We start from the raw sequence: 20,867 nt of genomic DNA on the forward strand, positions 1-20,867 counted from the left end.
AAAGCAGTTAAATGCTTGAAGGATTGACGATTAAAAGACAAACGTCAAATAAATACACAAGAAGTTAAAATAGTTGTTCATTAATGATGATGACTGCTGTTATGATCAAAATTAGCAATGGATTCGGTACAAGGTTACAAAGGGAAAGACGATATAAAATTACAAAAAAGAAAAAAAAAAGTTAAGACATTATATGTCTTAATTACAAATCACCCCATATTGAGCGAATTCTTTCCCTAAGTCTCCCCCAGTCCTCACTCTGTCGAGAAGAAGTGATGTTTAATTCAGCCACAACATCATCATCAATTTCAAGCTTCTTGTACTGCTCGACCAAAGACTTGGTTCGCTCAATTCCTTGGGAGGCATTGCGCTTTTTAGCAGCCATTCTCGCCTTGCAGTCTTCCATCTTTGCTTGAAGCTCCTTCATCTGTGCAGCCAAACTAGTCATCAAAGAGTTTTCAATCATAACTTCGAAGGATATTTCTTTCAATTCGTCCTCAGCCTTGTTGATCTCCAGAAGTAAAGACTCTTTTTCACATACAGTGTGAAGATATTAAGTACTTTTGGCCTTCAATTCAACATTTTTGGCCAGCAAGGAAAGAAGCTCGGAATGGATAACTTTCAACGTCGCTTTAAAGTCGGCAGAGAGGTTGAGCGACGAAAGTGTCAGTGCTTGCTCCAACTTCGCATTCAAATGCTCAAGCTTATCCTTATATCTGGCAGCACTAGCCTTACGAATGTCCATATCCATGAAGGACACATACTCAAATATCGACTGCTTGAGGAACTTCATATCTTCCTCTGAAGAAGCAGCAGGATGACCAGTTGGAGCAGGGCAAGATGTCTTGACTTGCCCCCAGGAAGCGAACAAGTCTTGGATGGAACGCACAATTTTATCAGCATCCTGCAAAGAAAATTGTCAACATTGAAGATTCTCACTACAACGAACAAGGTGGAAGTAAAAGTGAAGCTAAGATTACCTCATCAACAATCTTGGAAGGTGGCATATCCCCAGCCAAATCTACCACCTGTGGCTCCACCACTCATGAGGACTTTCCTTTGTCTGAGCGAGAAGATGTTGCCACAATGGGCAGACTCATAGGGCATCTGCAGAACTCAAAAGCAACAAATCAGAAACCATTAGCACAAGCAAAGGTAAAGCATCAAAAAATTGAATTACCTTCTACTTCGACGTTTGAGGGGTCAACGCCCTGGGAAGAAGGTGGCTCATCCATTGGTTGTGATGAGATTCTGAGACTGAAGATGTCTCTTTAAGCGTAGTCCTTTCATCAGTTGGTTTGGATGAAGTAGCCTCAGCGGAGGATGATGGAATAGAAGCTGCCGACACCAAAGCCTTCAAAGGAGAGGCTGAACTTTTCTGAGAAATCCAAATAAACCATTAGCACATAGAAAATTTTCAAGTATGGAAAAGTATGCTTGTGAGTAAACCAATTTAATTACCTTCCTCCTGACGATGAGAGGAGTGTCATCATCATCATCCTCCAGAATGGGAGATGCTGAGGCTGGCCGTTTGCGACTTGGGGCACTTTTAGCTGCAGTGGGTTTGGCAGGAAGAGAAGAAGATGGACGAGAGGACTGTTTAGCGCGAGGAGGAGGAGAAGGACTCGTAATGGACAGAGGGGTGACTAAAATAGGAAAAGTGGAAGAAATGCTTGGCTGGTCTAGTGAATGGAAAGCACAATTGGCATCAGTCACAAACAATCTGCGCTTCACTGACGGCTAGAGTTGCTCAAAAAGGGGATGGATGGCACGGCTAGGATTGAAGGGGGCTAATGAAAAGTTGCTCGTCAAAAGAATGTTGCGAGCATCTATAGCTTCTGCCTCGACCTTATTAATGGTATGGAAGCGGTCTATCAAATTCCTTGAATAGCAAGGGGGAACAGGCCAGGTTTGGCCAAAACCAAGTTGACGAGCAAAAAATTGGGGAGCATATATTTCGACCCCAGCTTTGGCATTGGTCCCAGTCAAAATATCATGGAACAACTCCCTCCCGGTTAAAAACTGAATCCAAACGAACAGAGAGGTGCTCGTACTATCCATAGTGGATGGAGGTTGCACATAGTTTGGAGTCAAAAAGGGAGGAAAAGGAAAGAAGGAAGGGATTGAATCTAAAGAATAAAAGAATGAAAAAATGTCCCTTCTGGACATATTTACAGGAGTCAGGGGATCAATGGCTAGCTCGTAGCAGCTAGCAGAAGGACTGAAAAAGATGGAGCACCAAGCGATGGAAAATAGGCTCTCAACCACATTTGAGTGAACCAAAGAGGCCCACTGCCAGTGGGAGATGCACCATTCTTCAATTGGGATTGAAGAGAAGCCATGCCTCTATAGAGGGCAGCTAAAAAGAAAGAACACAAATTCAGAGGCTTACCACGTGCCAATTCGTGTGCTATGGGTAAATAACTCATGGAGAGCTTTATGCTTGGCACACACAAAATGTATTTACAAAGCCAAATCAGAAGAAAGGCCACACGCTCAGCATGGGAAGGCTCAACGCTTGAGTGGTTATGACAGGTTTGCAGGCTTGAATAAGATTCGATGAGTTTTCTTTCAAATTTTGGGGCGACACCAGAAATCAAAATACTAGGGAAAATGGTATTACCCAAAGGTGGCAGATTTATTAGGGCCCCAACATCCCTTAAGGTAATGGACATGGGGCCAAGAGGGAAAACAAAAGTATTATACTCAGAAGACTAAAAACTTAAAGCGATTGGAAAAAGTGCTGAATCAAAAATAAGGGGTCGAAGAGAGATTTCTAACAAATCAGAAATTCTAGCATTATCAAAAAGTGCCTTAGTAGGACCATGGTCTACATGTCGAGCATGCCACCTACGGAAAACAACATCAGATTTAGGCTAAGTGCGAATACCTCTTTCGCGAAGTGGCCCCAGCGACAGAGAGTTTAGAAATGGAAGGCCTTGAGTACAAGGGAACAGCTGGCCCACCGCCACTTGTTCGACGGCCTCCGCATCATTGAAAAAAGGACCTAGGTAGAACTCATTGAGTTCGACATTGACTGGTGCAAGAAAGTTCGGAGTTATAAATGGTCGAGTGAGGAGTTTCTGAAAGTCTTTAAAACTAAAAGAGTCACCAGATTGGGATTGTGAAGCGGCCATTACGAATGAAATAGAGTTTTTCAGAGTTACGTAGCAGAGAAGCAAGGAGATGAACAGTAATATTGCGAGAGAGAAGCGCAAAAAAATGAGATGTGATTTAGTGGTGCAATGAAATGGCATATTTGGGGGTTATAAGGGTTTGCAAACGTCACACCTTTTCAAGCTATGGAAGAAAACAATGATTGAAATTCTTGGGAGTTTCGAATGTTGCTGAGAAACACAAAGTGAATATGACAAAAATTAATAATTGGTATTAATTCCGCCATATTGGGGGGTAATTGTTGACACATAAAAGTTCAGCCCAAATCGAACGGCCCAAGGAATGAATCCCAATTGGAGGATTCTCAAATCAGATAGCCCAAAGAACGAAGCCCAATCAGACAATTCAGGATGAAGGCCCAAATAGGGAAGCCCATGAATGCGGTAACACCATTGTCCAAGCTTGCAAGTCGCCCAGGATCTGAGTGAATGGAGTGCCATGCAGTCGCCCAGAGCTGCGACCCCATTCTCGCCCAAACCTTCGAGTCGCTCAAAGTCTTAGCAAACATGAGATGTTATGGTTATCAAGAAGTGCAGTTATCAAAGTAGTTATTGAGCAGCTCTATCACGTTCCACGGTTCAAGGAATTCAATTGAAGACGGTTGAACGACAAAAGAGTAATGGCAGCAGTTAGAGAATGGTACATCAAGAAATACCTATTCGACGTACAGACAGCCAGTACCTGATTCTCCTCCAAGCTACTATGAGCCACAGTACTCACCAACCTCTGAGCTGGAGTCGAACTTTACAAAAGAAGAACAAGAAAAGGCCTTGAATAAGCTGAGAAAAGTAATGATTAATCCGCATCTGAGTAATATAGTGAGGAGAATGGAAATGAAGTATAAGACCGATGGCAAAAACCAATCCAGCGGAAGTGGTAATTTTCAGGACGATGATGGTAAAAGGTGTGCCATTTGCTTGGATGATTTTGACTCTGAACAGTATGTGCTGCTCACTCCGTGCAATCATATGTTTCATGAGGAATGTATTGTGCCATGGGTGAGGAGCCAAGGGAAGTGCCCCGTTTGTAGATTTGTGATTTCTGAACGAAATGCATCGTCCGAAAACAATAGCAGGCGCGCAGCACTTGAAAGGGATTTGATGTCAATTATATGGGAATTCAGAGCTCTTTAAGGAGAAATCCCAAACAGCCTAATGACGAACTGAATGTTCATCTGAAATGAAAGGAAAAATCGATAAAAATGTCTGATACATATGTTAAAATACCGGCTAGTTGCCATTGTGATTCCTGTCAAAGATTTATAGCTCCGAAAAATATGAAAGTAGTATAAGCAATAATTATTTTCAGTGTGATTTTCACGAGCTTTTGAACCACCTCATAGAAAAACTTAAACTGTTAAGAGTGAAGACAAACTTAATTATCTAAATTATGTCTTGAGCATGCCCCTCATGTGCCAAATCATATTTATTTTTTCAAAGATTTGATAGCTAGCAACACTCTTATTCTATGTTTAACTACCTTATGCAAAATTTAAGCTAATAGATAGACGATTAAATCCATCACAAGATCGTTGTTGATACAATTTGTTGAAACTAAAACGGTGTCCGCTTGGAAATCCAATTCAGCAATATCCAATTTGATCCCGTTCCAATAAAAATAGACCCGACCCAAGTAACAATGGAAATTCTACTGATGGAATCGAAAGATTCCATTTACAGTGACATAATCAAATCAAACCTGACTCACTGGTCGTGCCTCGCTCCAATCTTGTTCCTTTTCTACTTCAGGAAAAAGTATTTGTAGTATAAATTTTCTTGCTTCACTTTCATGCTTTCTTTTCCTGTTTCAAAAGTATTTAAATTTAAATTCATATAAATTATTCTAATTATTGATTTAAATGATTGAATATAAAACTAAAATCCTAAAATCAAATTAAAATTTGGCTTTATAGCTAGACTAGGCAACCAGTTAAATTTGTAATGAAATCAAGCTCAACCAAATAGTCGAGTCCAGATCTAGTCGAGTTCAAATAGTTTGTGAATATATATGTAGTAAAACCCTATAAAACAACAATGTTGGACCCGAAAAAATTTATTAATTTATCGGTAAATGAATACTTATTAATTTATAGAGTATTTTATTATTTTATAACTTGTATTTATATTATACCTTAATACATGTAGAAAATTTAACAAAAAGAACATTGAATTTGGTGAAATTAAAAATTTGGTCTTAGAGCAAACATACAAGACATGCACACACGTGCTGTTGACCTCAAAAAATGTTGCCAACAGATGCCGGATCCATCTGTGCACACGTGAGCAAAAGTCCAACATGTTAAGACACGTGGACGGTCTAAAACGGAAAGATCAAGGGCGTGGGAGTAGCTCAACGGTGCGGGACGAAAGTGTTTGGAATCCGACGAGATTGTTCGTGGACCGATTGTACAATAATTACCAATCGGTGTTTGTGAATGTGTTTGTAAATATGCGTAAATTCGTAATGTGTTGCAAGATAATAAGAAAGAGAGAGTAAAGTGTGGTTTCTTGTATTGATTCTTGCATTAGCCTTTCTATGGGGTACATGGGGGAGTATTTATAGTGGTACATGTGAAATGGTAGCCTTTGGATGAGGTGGCACGTGGCCTCATCTCTTTAGCTTAAACGTCTAATCCTAGGCATCATCCTTGACTAGCTAGCTTGCTGTGCATTTATTGCCTATGCAGAACCCCCATACTAGTAATAAGACTTAACATTTATACTTATGACAAACGTTCTATCAATTATTCAAGTAAGATCTTTATGTAGAAGATCTCTTGGGAGAAGTGATCGTGGAAGATGCTCCTTTATGGTTCGAAGGCTTCTGCTTCGGCTTCAGGGCTTCGGCTATTTTCACATGGCCTTGGTATATGGCCTCAGAAGCTTCAGAAGAGGCTAATATATATGAGCCTTGGCATATATTGGCATAGGCATCTGTCAACCTCGGTTGGAGGGCCTCGTCTATGCAAATCACCTCGGCTCTAGTGCCACATGATTCGACATGAGTTGGCTGTGGGCCTTGATGGGTTACCCAAGTGTGCAAACACGTAACAATAGTCCCCCCAAGTCCGAGTATAGTCATTTATGTAATGCGAGGACTTCGGTGAAGTAAAGTTAATTAGTTAAATTGAAAGAAATTTTTGAACCCTAAATAATAATCCCCCAAGTCCAAGTATAGATATTCATATCATGGTTGGAGTTAGAAATATGCTATGGTGTTCTGCTAAGGAAGTCGAGGTGGTTGAGAACCGAACCTGCGAGGTTTGATGGCTGAATGATAAAGAGGAAGCCGAGGTGGTTGGTGGAAATCGAACCTATGGGGCTTTATGGCTGAATGATGAAGAGGAAGTCGATGTGGTTAAGAATCAAACCTGCGAGGCTTGATGGCTGAATGATGAAGAGGAAGCTGAGGTGGTTGAGAACCGAACTTGCGATGCTTGATGGCTGAATGATTGGAAGAAGTCGAGGTAGTTTGGGAAACCGAACTTGCGAGGCTTTGTGGCTGAATGATGAAGAGGAAGTCGAGGTGGTTGGTGAAAACCAAACCTGCGAGGCTTGATAGCTGAATGATGAAGAGGAAGTCGAGGTGGTTGGTGGAAATTGAACCTACGGGGCTTTATGGCTGAATGATGAAGAGAAAGCCAAGGTGGTTGAGAATCGAACCTGCGAGGCTTGATGACTGAATGATGGAGAAGAAGCTGAGGAGGTTTGGGAAATCGAACCTGCGAGGCTTTATGATTGAATGATGAAGAGGAAGCCAAGGTGGTTGGTGGAAATCGAACCTACTAGGCTTGATGATTGAATGATGAAGAGGAAGTCAATGTGGTTGAGAACTGAATCTACGAGGCTTGATGGCTGAAATTTGAGGCACATTGACAATAATTGTTCCTTGGTAGTTGTGCCAATGATTTGATGTTTTGCCCATATTTTCGAGAAAAGGTGGCTGAACCGTTACAACTTCCAAGGCGCATGCTTTCGTCGAATTAAAGTCATAATCCTGAGAATAGCTGGAGCTTCTAGAAGCAGACGCATTGGGGGAGGTGCGTGGGAGACACGCTTATATCTGAGGCGTAGGTTTGAAAAATCGTTTGAATACTACTCCTCGGATTTGATTTAGAAGGAAGGGTCCAGATTGGATGGGCTTTAATCAGACGGTTGGAGTTCATCCTGGCCTTTTATAGAAGGCGAGAGACTCCCATTTTTCTGGATTTTCTACCTTTGCAATCTGATTTTTCTTCCAAAGCTTAAGTTTTCTGGCATTTAAGTTGTTTGTTCCCTGATTTTTCGGCACCATTCTATTGGCATAGTTATTCTCGTAGGTATTTTCACAGAAAATCCCTTCTATTGCGTTAATAGTCCTTTTCTAAAATGGAGTCTACCTCGGGTAGAGAGTTGGTCACTGTCGCGTCATTCGGTCAGGGGGCTAGTTATAGGGGGACTTCGAGATTGAGCATTATGCTATGATCGAGGAGGCAGTAGACTACAGTGAAGAGTGGGGGCGTCTAGAGTCCCTTCGAATATGACATGGAAGAGGCTGGGGGAGATTAGGGAGAGGTATTGTGTACCTCATTATGTAGAGATGTTAGTACCCGAGACCCATGAGCGAGCTTGCTATCCGAGGCCTGGATGCGTGGCGGTGAGCGAGTACCTATTTAAGGTAGGTATGCATCTTCTTCTGCACACCTGCTTTAGGGCGGTGCTGAGGAACTTTATATTTTCGCCGACCCAGGTTCTGCCAAATAGGTGGAGCCAGTTGGTTGGCTCGTACTTCCTATGGAAGGAAGTGTCACTTGGGGAGGACATGCCTTTCCATGTCTTCATGACCCTATTCCAGCCTAGGGTAATAGGTAAGTAGTCAAGGGGGTGGTATTACTTAACTCCTTGGGGGGCTCATGCACCATTTGTGGTGGGGCTGCCTTCTTCCATTAAGGGGTGAAAGGAGTCGTGGTTCTGGGTGAGGGGCAAGTGGCAGGCGGTGGAGGGGGACACGGCCCTGGCTTGCATAATACCGACCCAATACTACGAAGCTCATGAGTCTCCCAGCCTAAGTAGTTTGCATTTTGTATTCAAATTTCTTTTTCTAACTATTGAGGCTTCCTTTGCAGATAGCAGTACGAGGTTTGAGTTGAGCAAGGAGGAGTTTGAAGTGATAGAGAACATTTACAAGAGACCTCTGAAGCTTCGCCACTTCGACTACCTCATCGATTGAAGTCGCTACTTCATTGATTTTGAACTGATGGCCTCCATGGGTAAAAAACTTCTATACTTGTGTATTTCTTGCTTTTTGTTTTGATACTGTTGCATTGACATGTTTTGCAGACAAATTCAAGAGGAGGGAATACCCAGCCCCTGGCATGGTCTCTATACTTAGAGCCACATCCACTGTGGAGGCGAGGCCCCTAAAGCCAGGGTCGACTGGTGCCAAAGAGGTTCGGGGTAGTGTCGAGCGCCTCTCTAAGGATAGCAGTTCAAGGGCTCCCGAAGAGGGGACACCTCAGTGGTCGGAGGGCCAAAGAGCTTAGGGGGAAGGAGAAGGTCCTCGAGGAGTAGAAGAAAAGGAAGCTGGTGCACGTCACCAGCTTGTCAGGAAAGTTCGGGACTTCTGTGTCCCATGAAGGCAAAGAAGTCACTCAGCTAAAGCTCCTTGAAACCACCTCGAAAGCGGTAAAGATTGAAATGGTTCGATGAGCTGAGGCTGAGGAGGTTAAGGAAGAGGCTGTGAGGTGGGCAGCTGAAGCGACAGAGGACGAGGCCGCCAAGCAGAGGCCTGCGAGGGTGCAAGGAAAGTCTCCGAGCTTCCTTGCTGGAAGAGAGGAGGTTCTGGCTCCACCTTTGGTGGAGGCTCTACCACCTGAGATCCGAAGTGCTACAGAAAGCTTCTACAAATTCAGGATGGATCGGTGATAGTTGCATGCCTCCTTATGTGATGCCATGGACTTGACAAGGGCCCTCGTGAGCCAAAGTGTGAGGATCTTTGGCCTCGAACTGGAGTGCAGGGAGGCTCTTACTGACTTTCAAACGAGGACCCAGTCCTCGGAGAAGAAGATGTCCTCAATTGCAGAGGAGCTGAAGGGAGCTAGAGCCGAGGTAGAGGAAATGAGGGCCCAAAATTTTGAAGATGCGGCCAAGCTGAAGTCTGCCTTGGCTCAGATCGAGGCGTTGAAGAAGGAGGTGTATGAATCCTAGTGTAAGGTGGCCTCCTTGACTAAGAAAGTGGAGGTTTCCAATGAACACTAGAAGATGACTGCCGAAGCCTTGGAGAAGTCAAACTTGGAGCTAGCTGGGGCCCAAGATGCGGACAAGTTCTTGGAGGGCCAGATAAATTGGTATGTTGATGAAATGACCAAGGCAAAGGTGGAGGCCAATGTGGCGAGGGAGAAGGTGGTGAAAGACGAAATTGCTAACTTCCACAATACTGAGGAGTACAAGGGCTTCAGCACCTACTGGAGAAATTATGCTTATGCCGAGATGATGGAGAGGGCTAAGGAACTCTACCCAAATCAAGAACTGTTACAGCTGAGGTCAGAGTTTGTGGATGAAGTACCTTAAACCCCAGCTGATGGAGCGGTAGGAGATGAAGTAGCAGTGGTAGAAGAAGGAAGTTCTGATGCTCAGGCTGCGGAGGCCCCGGCTACTGAGGTACCTCCATCATCGTCCCAGGCTTAGGATAGTTTTCTTTTCAATTATTTCTGATGTATTGGCCTCAGGCCCCCTTTTGTAATCTTGATTGAAAATCAATATAATATCTTCTTTCATTCAACGTTGTTTTTCTCCTAAGTGCATTGGCCTCGTCAAACAATTGAACTTAATGTTGATTGAAGAACTGAATAACTTTAACTTGGTATCCTAACTCCAATCACTTGAGCAAGTAAATTGTACGCAAGCCTCATGAGGCATGACCAATATTGGACTTAAGCAAATGAATTGTACTTAAGCTTAATAACTGTAACCTGAATGGATCCTGACTGGACCGTGTTTTAGCTGAACTGGGAATATTGCTGTCTGATTCGAAAGGTAGTTGCGTGAAGCTAGTAGTGGTTGAGCCTTGTGAATCAATGGGTATAAAAGTTTGTTTTGTTGAGGCCTTCCAGAGTCTCGGAGTTCAAATGAGGTGGCTCAGAGATGGGACGCTGGCCTTTTCTCCGAGGTGATGACGCTTCTCAATATGGTGGATGGTTCAGTTTTGTTGAGGCTTCTCCTAGTGGCGTTCAGCCTCGCTAAAGGGAGGCAAGTGCATTCTCCTCGGAGTTCAAACGAGGTGGCCCAGAGATGGGACGCTGACCTCTCCTCTGAGGTGACGACGCTTCCCAACATGGTGGATGGTTTAGCCATGCTGAGACTTCTCCCAATGGCGTTCAGCCTCGCCAAAGGGAGGCAAGTTCATGCGCCTCGGATTTCAAACGAGGTGGCCCAGAGATGGGATGCTGAACTCTCCTCCGAGGTGACTACGCTTCCCAACATGGTGGATGATTCAGTCATGCCGAGGCTTCTTTCAATGGCGTTCAGCCTCGCCAAAGGGAGCAAGTGCATACGCCTCAGAGTTTAAACGAGGTAGCCCAGAGATGGGACGCTGGCCTCTCTTCCGAGGTGACGACGTAATGCGACACATGAATTCAATCGTGGATAATTTTATTGAATCATGGAAATGTTACATAAGCTAGGAAAGATCATCTAGTGAGGTAGCACATTCATTGATAATAGATTCAGAGGTGCTTAATGTTCCATGGACGGGGTTGTGCATGGCAGTCCATGTCTTCAATCTAGTAAGTCCCGGGTCGGATCTCCTCTTTGATTTTATATGGACCTTCCCAGTTTGGGCCTAGGAAACGGGTGCCAGGTTCCTTTGAGGAGAGGAAGACTCTCTTAAGGACCAGGTCGTTGATTGGAAATGACCTCTTCTTTACCTTTGAGTTGAAGTACTTTGTCATCGTTCTTTGATATGTGCTGAGCTTCAGCTGGGCGTCATTTCTCCTTTCCTCAATGAAGTCGAGGTTGCACCTGTGAAGCTCGTCGTTTGTTATCTCACTGAAATACAGACGTCGTGGAGATGGAAGTCCGGCGTCGACGAGGCTCGTCGTCTCAGTCCCATATGCCATGAGGAAATGTGTTTTCCCTATTGGAGTTCTCGCAGTGGTTTGGATTGCCCAAAGAGCCTGTGGTAGCTCATCCACCCAAGCCCCTTTTGACGTATCAAGCTTCCTTTTGAGAACGTGCTTGATTATCTTGTTCACAGCTTCAACCTGGCCATTTGCTTGTGGGTAGTGAGAAGTGGAGAAGTGCTTCTTGATACCAAGTTCTTCACACAAACTTCTGACTTTCTTATTGTCGAACTGTCTACCATTGTCTGAGACGATCGAGTAGGAAATCCTAAACCGGCATATGATATTCTTCCACAAGAACATGAAAGTGTTGGCTTCTGTAATTTTTGCTAGGGGTTCAGCTTCAACCCACTTCGTGAAGTAATCAATGGCCACAATTTCAAAGCTTGTAGCTCCTCCGTCTTTTAGTAGAGGACCTATGAGGTCCACACCCCACTTCAAGAAAGGCCAAGGGCTGGAGACCACGGTCAAATCTTGCAATGTTGTCTTTAGACAGAAGAGAATCGTTGGCATTTGTCACATTTTCATGCAAACTCGAGGGTGTCCCTTTTCAAGGTATTTCAGTAGTACCCATGCCTCAGTATTTTCTTGTGCCAAAGATAGACCTCTAGAGTGGTTGCTGCACGCACCCTCATAGACTTTTTCTTAATATGTAGGTAGCCTCTTCTCCTCCGGTGCATCATAAGAGTGGAGAGGAGAAGCTCCTCTTATAGAGTACATCATCAATTAAGAGGAAATGGGCTGACCTCCTCCTTAGCTTGTAGGCCTCATGCTTGTTAGTGGGATGTACATGATCCTTGAGGTATGCCATGATAGGCTGCATCCAGGTAGGAGTCCCAGCGACCCACATCACATTGGGGCCTCGGTTGACGGCATGAGGAGGTGCTCTATAGGGACTACTGTGAGTAGTTCGGAATCTTTGCTACTTGCAATTTTGGAGAGTGCATCTGCATGTGCATTTTCGATGTGGGGGATCTGGATCAACTCAAACTTTTCAAAGAATGGGATGAGGTTCATCACCATTTTCAAGTAGGAGGCCATTGTTTTTTCCCTGGCTGAGAAGTTACTGTTGACCTGGCTAACGACCAGCTGGGAGTCACTACTGATGAGTAGCCTCTTTACTTGCATTTCTCTGGCTAACTTGAGGCTTGCAAGAAGTGCCTCGTATTCTGCTATATTGTTGGTTGCCTTAAACCCGAACCTCACCGTTGAGTTTAGCTTGTGACATTCTGGGTTGATGAGGACAACTCCGGCACTTGAGCCGGTGTCCCCAGCTGACCTATCAATGAATAAGTTCCACGTAGGGGGCTCGACTTGTTCCATGATTTTATCTACCTCGGGTAAGTTAGCAAATTTTGCCACAAAATCAGCCAAGGCTTGGCCTTTGATGGCTGCCCTAGCCTTGAACATAAGGTCAAATTCACTTAGCTGCATCCCCCATTTCAATAATCATCCTGACCTGCCTTAGGGGAAAGTTTGTCAGCACATGGATGGTGTGGGCTTGGAAGTAGGGTCTCAACTTCCTGGAGGCCGTGATCAAGCCCAAAGCAAGCTTCTCCATATCGGGGTAGCGGGTTTCCAACGATAGGAGTGCTTTACTTGTATATAAATGGGGAGCTGGGTGGTCCCCTCTTCTCAGATTAGAACCGCACTGATGGCCTCATTGGAAACGGCTAGATACAGCTGTAGATTTTCACCGGGCTTCAGTTTAGAGAGGAGGGGGGCCTGCCTTAGGCGCCTTTTCAAGCCCTGGAAGGCCTCTTCACATTCCTCATTCCATTGGAACTTCTTCCCAGCTTTTAGCACTTTGAAAAATGGGAGGCATTTGTCTGAAGCTTTGGAGACGAAGAGGCTAAGCGCGGCCACTCGCCCAGTCAAGCTTTGCACCTCCTTTGGCTTTTGAGGGGACCTCATCTTGCATAGGGCCTCAATGTTTTCAGGGTTAGCTTTGATCCCACGTTGGTTGACCAGTATCCTAAGAATTTTTCAGAGGTGGCGCACTTAAGGGGGTTGAGCCTCATCCTATATCTTCTCAAGATTTGGAAGGTGCTGTTGCGGTGCGTTATGTGGTCCCCAGCTGCCAAACTCTTTACCAGCATGTCATCTACGTAGACCTCCATTGTCTTACCGATGAGGTCCACAAACATTTTGTTAACGAGCCTTTGATATGTTTCTCCAGCATTTTTCAACCCAAATGGCATCGTCTTGTAGCAGTAAAGGCATCGGTCTGTGATGAAAGATGTGTGTTCTTCATCGACCGAGTGCATGGGAATTTGGTTATAGCCAGAGTATACATCTATGAAGCTCAATAACTCGTGCCCGATCGTAGAGTCTACTAGTTGGTCAATCCTTGGAAGTGGAACGCTGTCCTTCGGGCAAGCTCTGTTGAGGTTAGTGAAATCGATGCACACCCTCCACTTGCTGTTGTGTTTCTTCACTAAAACTGGATTGGAGACCTACCTCGGATAGGTGGCCTCCCTGATGAAGCCATTTTGGATGAGTTTCTAAATTTCTTCCTTCAGGGCCTCGTACCTCTCACGATTGAGGGCTCTCATTTTTTGTCTATGCGGGGCAACCTTAGGATCAATTTTCAGGTGGTGCGTCAATCATTTCGACAACTTTTGGTTCGACGGGAGCATCACCTGGGACATCAGCCATGACTACGTCGACGATAATTACATGGACGTCTAGGGGCTCTACATTTCTAATGGAGCTTAGATAACACTCTCGTGAGCCTCTTTGGTCGCCTCTCACCGTTGTCACCCCATTTTCTGTCGGGAATTTCATGCATAGGTGGTGGATGGAGGTGATGGCTCCTAATTCCTTTAAGGCTGGCCTACCCAATACTCCGTGGTAGGCTGATCGACTGTCGACAACGAGGAATTTCTTGAAGTTCATTGTGGTTTGGTGAGACTCCCCCATCTCTACTGTGAGTGTGATTTTTCCTCTCGGAATGATGATATCTCCGATAAATCCGTACAAAGGAGTGGTGGTGGATGTTAACTCATGGTCCAGTATCATCTTGTCAAAGGTGGATCCGAATAGAATGTTGACGAAGCTACCATTATCAACTAACATTCGTTTGAGCCCATTCCGGGCTATAACTGCTCTTACCAAAAGTGCATCGCAGTGGGAGTAGTGAACTCATTCAGCATCCTCCTGGGTGAAAATAATAGGTGGAACTTGATTCCTATGGGAGCTGTTGTCCACAATGTAGCTTGTCAGAGGGGGTGTTTTGCCTCCCGGGCATAATTCCTTTTGGCGTTTCGCATTTCATTGCCAACATACGGGCCTCCAAATATGGTATCCACCTCGTGGATAGGGGCCTCATCTTGAGCTTATCGATTTCTTCGGTGTCTGTGCCCTTCCCTGGGCCTCTCTGCATCACACTCCCTTCATTGCAAAGAAACATCCCTTTGACGAGGAGTAGCCTCTTCATGCCCAGGTCGATTATCATACCTAGGCAGGGGCCTGTTCGCCTGGGGTGATTCATTTCTGTCCCTAGGGGGTTCCTGCCGGGAGCGGTGAGCATAGTCTCAACAATCTACTATGTCGTGTCCATAGGACCGATGGTATACATAGTATCCAATTGGGGTTCTAATTTGACCTATTTCTAGGTCCCGAACCCCGACCTCGGCCTCTCTCCCTACGTGATCCTTACGGAGTTTCCATCTGTTGGGTGTCAGCGACTGGGTTGAGATCCTCATGTGCCAATGTAGGAATGGCGTTAAGAGTGGTGGTGACAAGTGCTTGCCCAGAACTCTCATTACCAGCTTGGTTCATTTGGTAGTCCATCAAGTGGGAGGTTGGCCTTCTAGCACGCTGCCTTTGAGGAGGTGGGAGGCTTCTACTTGCTCTATTCCTATACGCAATCAATTCTTCATTGATGATCTCCCATCTCATCATCTCGAGTAGGGCATCATAGGTGGTGGGGTCTTGATTTTGCGTCCCTCCAGAACAGGGTGTTCATGACCTCCTCTCAATGCAGATAACGCCTCACGGTCGGTGACTTGCACACAATATGTCATCTCATCGGTGAAACGTAATAGGAAGCTTTTTAGGGACTCCCCATGTGCTTGTCTCATGTCTTGGAGACGTTAGATGGGGGCCTCTCCCTCTTTGCTCACAACGAACCTCTTCAAAAAGGTCGTCCTGAATTCGGGCCAACTTCTTATACTCCCAGGTGGTAACCTACTATACCAAATTTTAGCTACTCCGCTAAGTGTTAAGTGGAAAGGTTTGCATTTCACAGTTGAGGTGGTGCCCCTTAGGCTCCTGTGAGTTTTGTAAGCATTAAGGTGCTTCTCTGGGTCGCCTCTTCCATCATACTTTGGTATTTTTGGCATAACATAGTGGTTCGGGACCCCTGCGCTCCTTAGTTTCCTTGAGAATGGCAGGTTTTCATCATCATCGTCCAAGTCACAGGACCTCTGCTGCTCATCTAAATCGTTTTCATCGGCCTCATACTTTGGTTGTTGGTGAGAGATTTCGGGACGGTTTCTAGCCTCTTCCTCCCCTCCTTTGGCATCTATTTCTAGGCAAAGCCGCACGGGGGACATTTTCATGCCTTTCTTCCGACTATTAAGGAATTGGAGGTGGAGGCGGAGGCCTTGTCCATGGCTTGTGATGTTGTTGTTGTCTGAGCCTCGATTCAGCGAGGCTAATTCTGTCAAATACACTGTCTGACCTCCTATGTCTTTGCTCTTGCTCATACGGAGGTGGGAAGTTATAATGGTTCAAAGGGACCTTGGTGGGTCAGCCAGAAGCATAGTTGGAGGAAACATCAACTTCCACTTTCCTTTCAAATGGCCTTCTACCTCAGCTATAGTCCGGTGAGGTAGCCCTACGGCTTTGAACTTCATCTTCTGCCCTTGAGGGTCGTATGGAGGAATAGGGAAGCCTCTTTGGCCCTGCATTTGGGCCATGAGTTCCCGCATAGCCATGTTTTGGCTAGCAATATCCCTCATATTAGCTGCCATGACGGCCATTTCTCTTGACTGCCGGGCGTCACTCGCGTTCCACCCCTTCTATGGTTGTGGTGGGGTCTATGCTGAGTTGCTGGGGCAGCTGCTGGAGGGGTCACATCAGCATTTGCTCTTATCCTCCTAGGGGGTGTAACTTCGTTTGAACTCATTTTCTTTGTGTCTTACCCTTCAGATTTTCGCTAAGTCGTGGGGCTTCCTCTTTTTCTTTTTCAAGAACAAATCCTTTTTCAAGGGAATGCCCAAATGCTCCTCTTTAATAAGCTTTTACCACAAGGTTGTTTGTGGTTATGGTATAGCTTCCCATAGATGGCGCCAATCTGTTGACCTCAAAAAATGTTGCCAACAGATGCCGGATCCACCCGTGCACAGTGAGCGAAAGTCCAATACGTTAAGACACGTGGACGGTCTAAAATGGAAGGATCAAGGGCATGGAAGTAGCTCAATGGCGTGGGACGAGAGCGTTTGGAATCCAACGAGATTGTTTGTGGACCGATCGTACAATAATTATCAATCGGTGTTTGTGAATGTGTATGTAAATATGCGTAAATTCGTATTATATTGCAAGATAATAAGAAAGAGAGAGTAAAGTGTGGTTTCTTGTGTTGATTCTTGCATTAGCCTTTCTATGGGGTACATGAGGGAGTATTTATAGTGGTACATGTGAAATGGTAGCCCTTGGATGAAGTGACACGTGACCTCATCTCTTTAGCTTAAACGTCTAATTCTAGGCATCATCCTTGACTAGCTAGCTTGCTGCGCATTTATTGCCTATGCAGCACCCCCATACTAGTGATAAGACTTAACATTTATACTTATGACAAACGTCCTATTAATCATTCAAGTAAGATCTTTATGCAGAAGATCTCTTGGGAGAAGTGATCATGGAAGATGCTCCTTTATGGTTCAGAGGCTTCTGCTTTGGCTTCAGGGCTTCAGCTACTTTCACATGGCCTCGGTATGAAGGGTCTCGGAAGCTTCAGAAGAGGCTAATATATATGAGCCTCGGCATATATTGGCATAGGCATCTGTCGACCTTGGTTGGAGGGCCTCGTCTATGCAAATCACCTCGGCTCCAATGTCACGTGGTTCAGCATGAGTTGGCTGTGGGCCCGGATGGATTGCCCAAGTGTGCAAACACGTAACACGTGCAATAACGAGGAAACATTAATGTGCTTGCATTGACTTCAATACGTCAAATGAAGCATGTGCATTGTAAAAAATTTACTTTGTACAAATTTTAAAAAAGGAAAAAAAAAATATATGTGTCAAATGTAGTACGTGCATTACAAAAAATTAGGGATGAAATTTAGTTTAGTTTGAGTGCAAGGAAAAAACAAAATTTTAGATGCATATTTTTGAAAAATAGGTGAATTCAAAAAATAAATATTGTTAAATTAAAAGTTTGTTAATTTGTATTAGTATAAATTTTTATGAATTTAAGCAATTATTATATTATATATATGTTGGAATTATAAAGGATTTCACAAAAAATTATTATCTTATGCATTTAATGTAATTATTAATTTAGTAGACTGATCAAAGTTAGGATTGAAGAATTTTATTATTTAAGCGATATTATTAATTTATCAAACATTCATTTATCAAATTTTACTGTATATATAATGAAAAAAAAAAAAAAAATTCTTGACGTGGCCTCGTTCCACTTGCAAAAACCTCAAACTCTATCTACAATCTTGATATCAAAAAAGCCTTCAAATCTCATTCACCGCTCAATGAAACATTCAATTGACTGACAAAGGGAATTCTCTTAATTTACTAAAAACTGAGAGAAAAAAACAGTGCACAATGAGTGCACTTTCTACACAAATTCATCTTCTCAATCTCCCTTTAAGATTAATTCTTCATGTGAACTGGTCAGTAGTCACTCCATATCTGTGTCTCCTTCAGGTAACTTATAATGCCTTTTTCACGCAGTACGAAACTGTGTAATTTGATTTCCATTTTTTAAGTTTGCTTTCAATTGGATTATAATCTCCTGCAGTTCTTTTCATCCAAACAGAGTTCATTTGTTAGAGGCCAATTTCGGAGTAGACACTTCCTTAAACTCAGTCAAGCTCGCCGACTAAGAAATAATGCTGGTAAACTGATTTTGTGTATTCCTGAATAGTATGACTGTTCTTCTTTAAGTCATTATCAACCTTATGCTTGCAATCTTAAACATAATCTATATAAGCTTTAGTCGTTTGTGAGTGCACACGAATCTTGCCTTTATGCTATGTTCATTGCTTTATCGATAAATAGAGAGAGGTTGGTTCAATTCTAGGGCTACTTAGATGCTGCTTATAAAAGGTGGACATAAGTGCCCTTTAGGACCATCCTAAGGCACTAATTTTTATTCCAGTCTTGGGTGATACTCTGGTCTCGATCAAGAACACATATTTTGTACTCTTCTCATGGTAGTGAATTGTTTCTAGAGTTTTTGTGAATTTAGTTATTGTGGTGACTTAGAGAGTCTGTTCTAGCACAAGAGCTTTGATTGCATTACAAAAATAAAACCTGCCATGATTGGCCATTAGACAATTGTCCATAAATTTGAGTTTTCTCAATTCTTCAACAGTTCTTGGTATTCTTTATGAATTAACGAGTCTCGTTGCCCAGTTTTCTGGTGTTGTTTAGAATCGTCAAAAAATTAGATGGTTGTTTGTGTATTCGTCATCCTTAATGCCACCATGCATCATACTTTGATTTATGCATAGCATTAATGTTGAACTTTCTGATGACTTTAGGCGCCGTGGTTTCACCAATTTGTGTATTGCCACTAACTGAGGATAATGTTGAGAAGGTATTGGATGATGTGAGGCAGCCTAATGGCTGATGGAGGGAATGTGGTTCTACATGAGTTCAATGGTATTAAAGCTCTAAGGAGCTTGTTGGTCGTGCCTAAGTTCAACAATGACCCTGAAAACAGGGATCGAAACTCGACTGCGTGATAAGATCCCAGAAATAGAAGCAGTAGAACAGATAGTTGACATGGAAACTGGTCTCGTGTTGAATGAAGAAAACGTAGAGAAGGTAACGGAAGAACTCTCCCTAAATTTGAAATATTTTTTCAGTTTCTAGGGGAAGATAGACAGTGCTAAGAGATTAAAAGAGTACATTACAATAAAAGAAAGCAGATTGTGCATCATAATTTTTTTACTGAATTGAGGATGTCCCCAGGATTGAAAAATCACCATATTTTTCCTTCTGTCTTTTTAGATTCCGATAATTGAATGGAATTTTGTGAAATTCCGTAGCCTTATACAGATAGCCAGGGCAAGCATGACGAAAGTGACTTGAGCTAGTAGAACTAATTAGTCTGACCATATCAAAATAAGTAGCACAGCCAGTTGCAGAGCCTCACTCTTGAATTTATACTAAAGGTTGGGTACCAAGAAGTCCGATGTATTTTGCAACGGATATCTAAAGATTAAGATGAATTGTACAAATTTTACACAAAAAAAGGGTGGGGGTGGGTGGAGAGAGAGAGTGTTTTCCCTGTTTAGTTACTGCTGCAAAAACAAAACTAGACACTTCTTTACAATTGCCATGTTGTGTCTTGTGGGGAAAAGATTTTAGTTGCAGGAAAACAATAAAACGAGAGCTGATTATTTTCTTAGAGATCAACTTTTACTAATTTAGCTTGAATGTTGAATCAAGGATTATTATTTTACTGTTCACTTAGATTGTGATTTGTATTTTACAAACAAAAAAGTTGTACAAATGCTTATGATCCTTTTGGTGTTTCTATTTTGATTATATTAAAGTCTTAACATAACTTACTGAATATCCAGATTCTATCAGAGATTAGACCTTATATGGGTGGCACAGGGTGGTTGAGAACTGGAGCTTGTTCATATTGAGGATTTTATCATAAAAGTTTGCCTTAGTGGACAGGCAACACAAGTGATGACAGTCAGCGTAGCTCTAACACTGAAGTTAAGAGAAAAAATACATGCTATTGCAGCTGTCCAGTTGATAGACTGCAATAGCTTTGTAAGAAAACTGAATATTATGAATGAGTAAATTCAAACATTTTCATAGTATCTATAAAGTTAAGAAGCATTTCTTGGAGGATAGTAGCTGTGAGCTCGATTATCAAACTCCCGTACAATAAGTTCTTGAAAACAGTTTGAAAATAGATGTAAATTAAGTCACCAGAAGAAGGTCCATTGCCTTGAAGAAATGAATTCTTTTTGCATTGCAAGATAATTGACAAACATCTTATACTCTTTCCTCTGGTTATGTCCAGTTCAATGTACCAGTACCAAACATATATATGATACTCGTACTTGCACCACGAGACTTATTTTGTTCCATACGTAATTTACGTTATTCAATACTATTTAGTTGAGCATTTTGTAAGCATCAGAGAGATTAATGAGCAAGGCAATTTCAAATATTACTTTATACAAAAGATATTCAGATGGAGAGTTCCTTCATTTTAATCTCTTTCGCCGGCCTGTTCTTCCATTTCACTATATTTGAGAGTTAGTATTGTACTGCCTCCATCAAAATTTTAAGAGTATGGCCACCAATGGGCCAAGCCGAGCGTCCCATTAGACGAGAGGGATTAACTCATTGACCAAGGGCCTGCCCATCACGAG

General features: G+C 43.2%; 1 protein-coding gene and 1 pseudogene across 1 annotated transcript; both read left to right on the forward strand.

Annotated features, from left to right (window-relative positions):
• The first annotated feature begins 3,555 nt into the window (after positions 1 to 3,555).
• LOC111373742 (RING finger protein 215-like) lies at positions 3,556 to 4,310 on the forward strand. Its single transcript, XM_022996308.1, has 2 exons — positions 3,556 to 3,560; positions 3,848 to 4,310. Exons 1-2 carry the CDS (start codon positions 3,556 to 3,558, stop codon positions 4,308 to 4,310), a joined length of 468 nt encoding a protein of 155 aa, XP_022852076.1.
• A 14,424-nt stretch (positions 4,311 to 18,734) lies between these two features.
• LOC111373724 lies at positions 18,735 to 20,408 on the forward strand (annotated as a pseudogene).
• The last annotated feature ends 459 nt before the right edge of the window (positions 20,409 to 20,867 follow it).

Source organism: Olea europaea, unplaced genomic scaffold (assembly GCF_002742605.1).
Source record: "Olea europaea var. sylvestris unplaced genomic scaffold, O_europaea_v1 scaffold116, whole genome shotgun sequence".
Classification (NCBI taxonomy): domain Eukaryota; kingdom Viridiplantae; phylum Streptophyta; class Magnoliopsida; order Lamiales; family Oleaceae; genus Olea; species Olea europaea.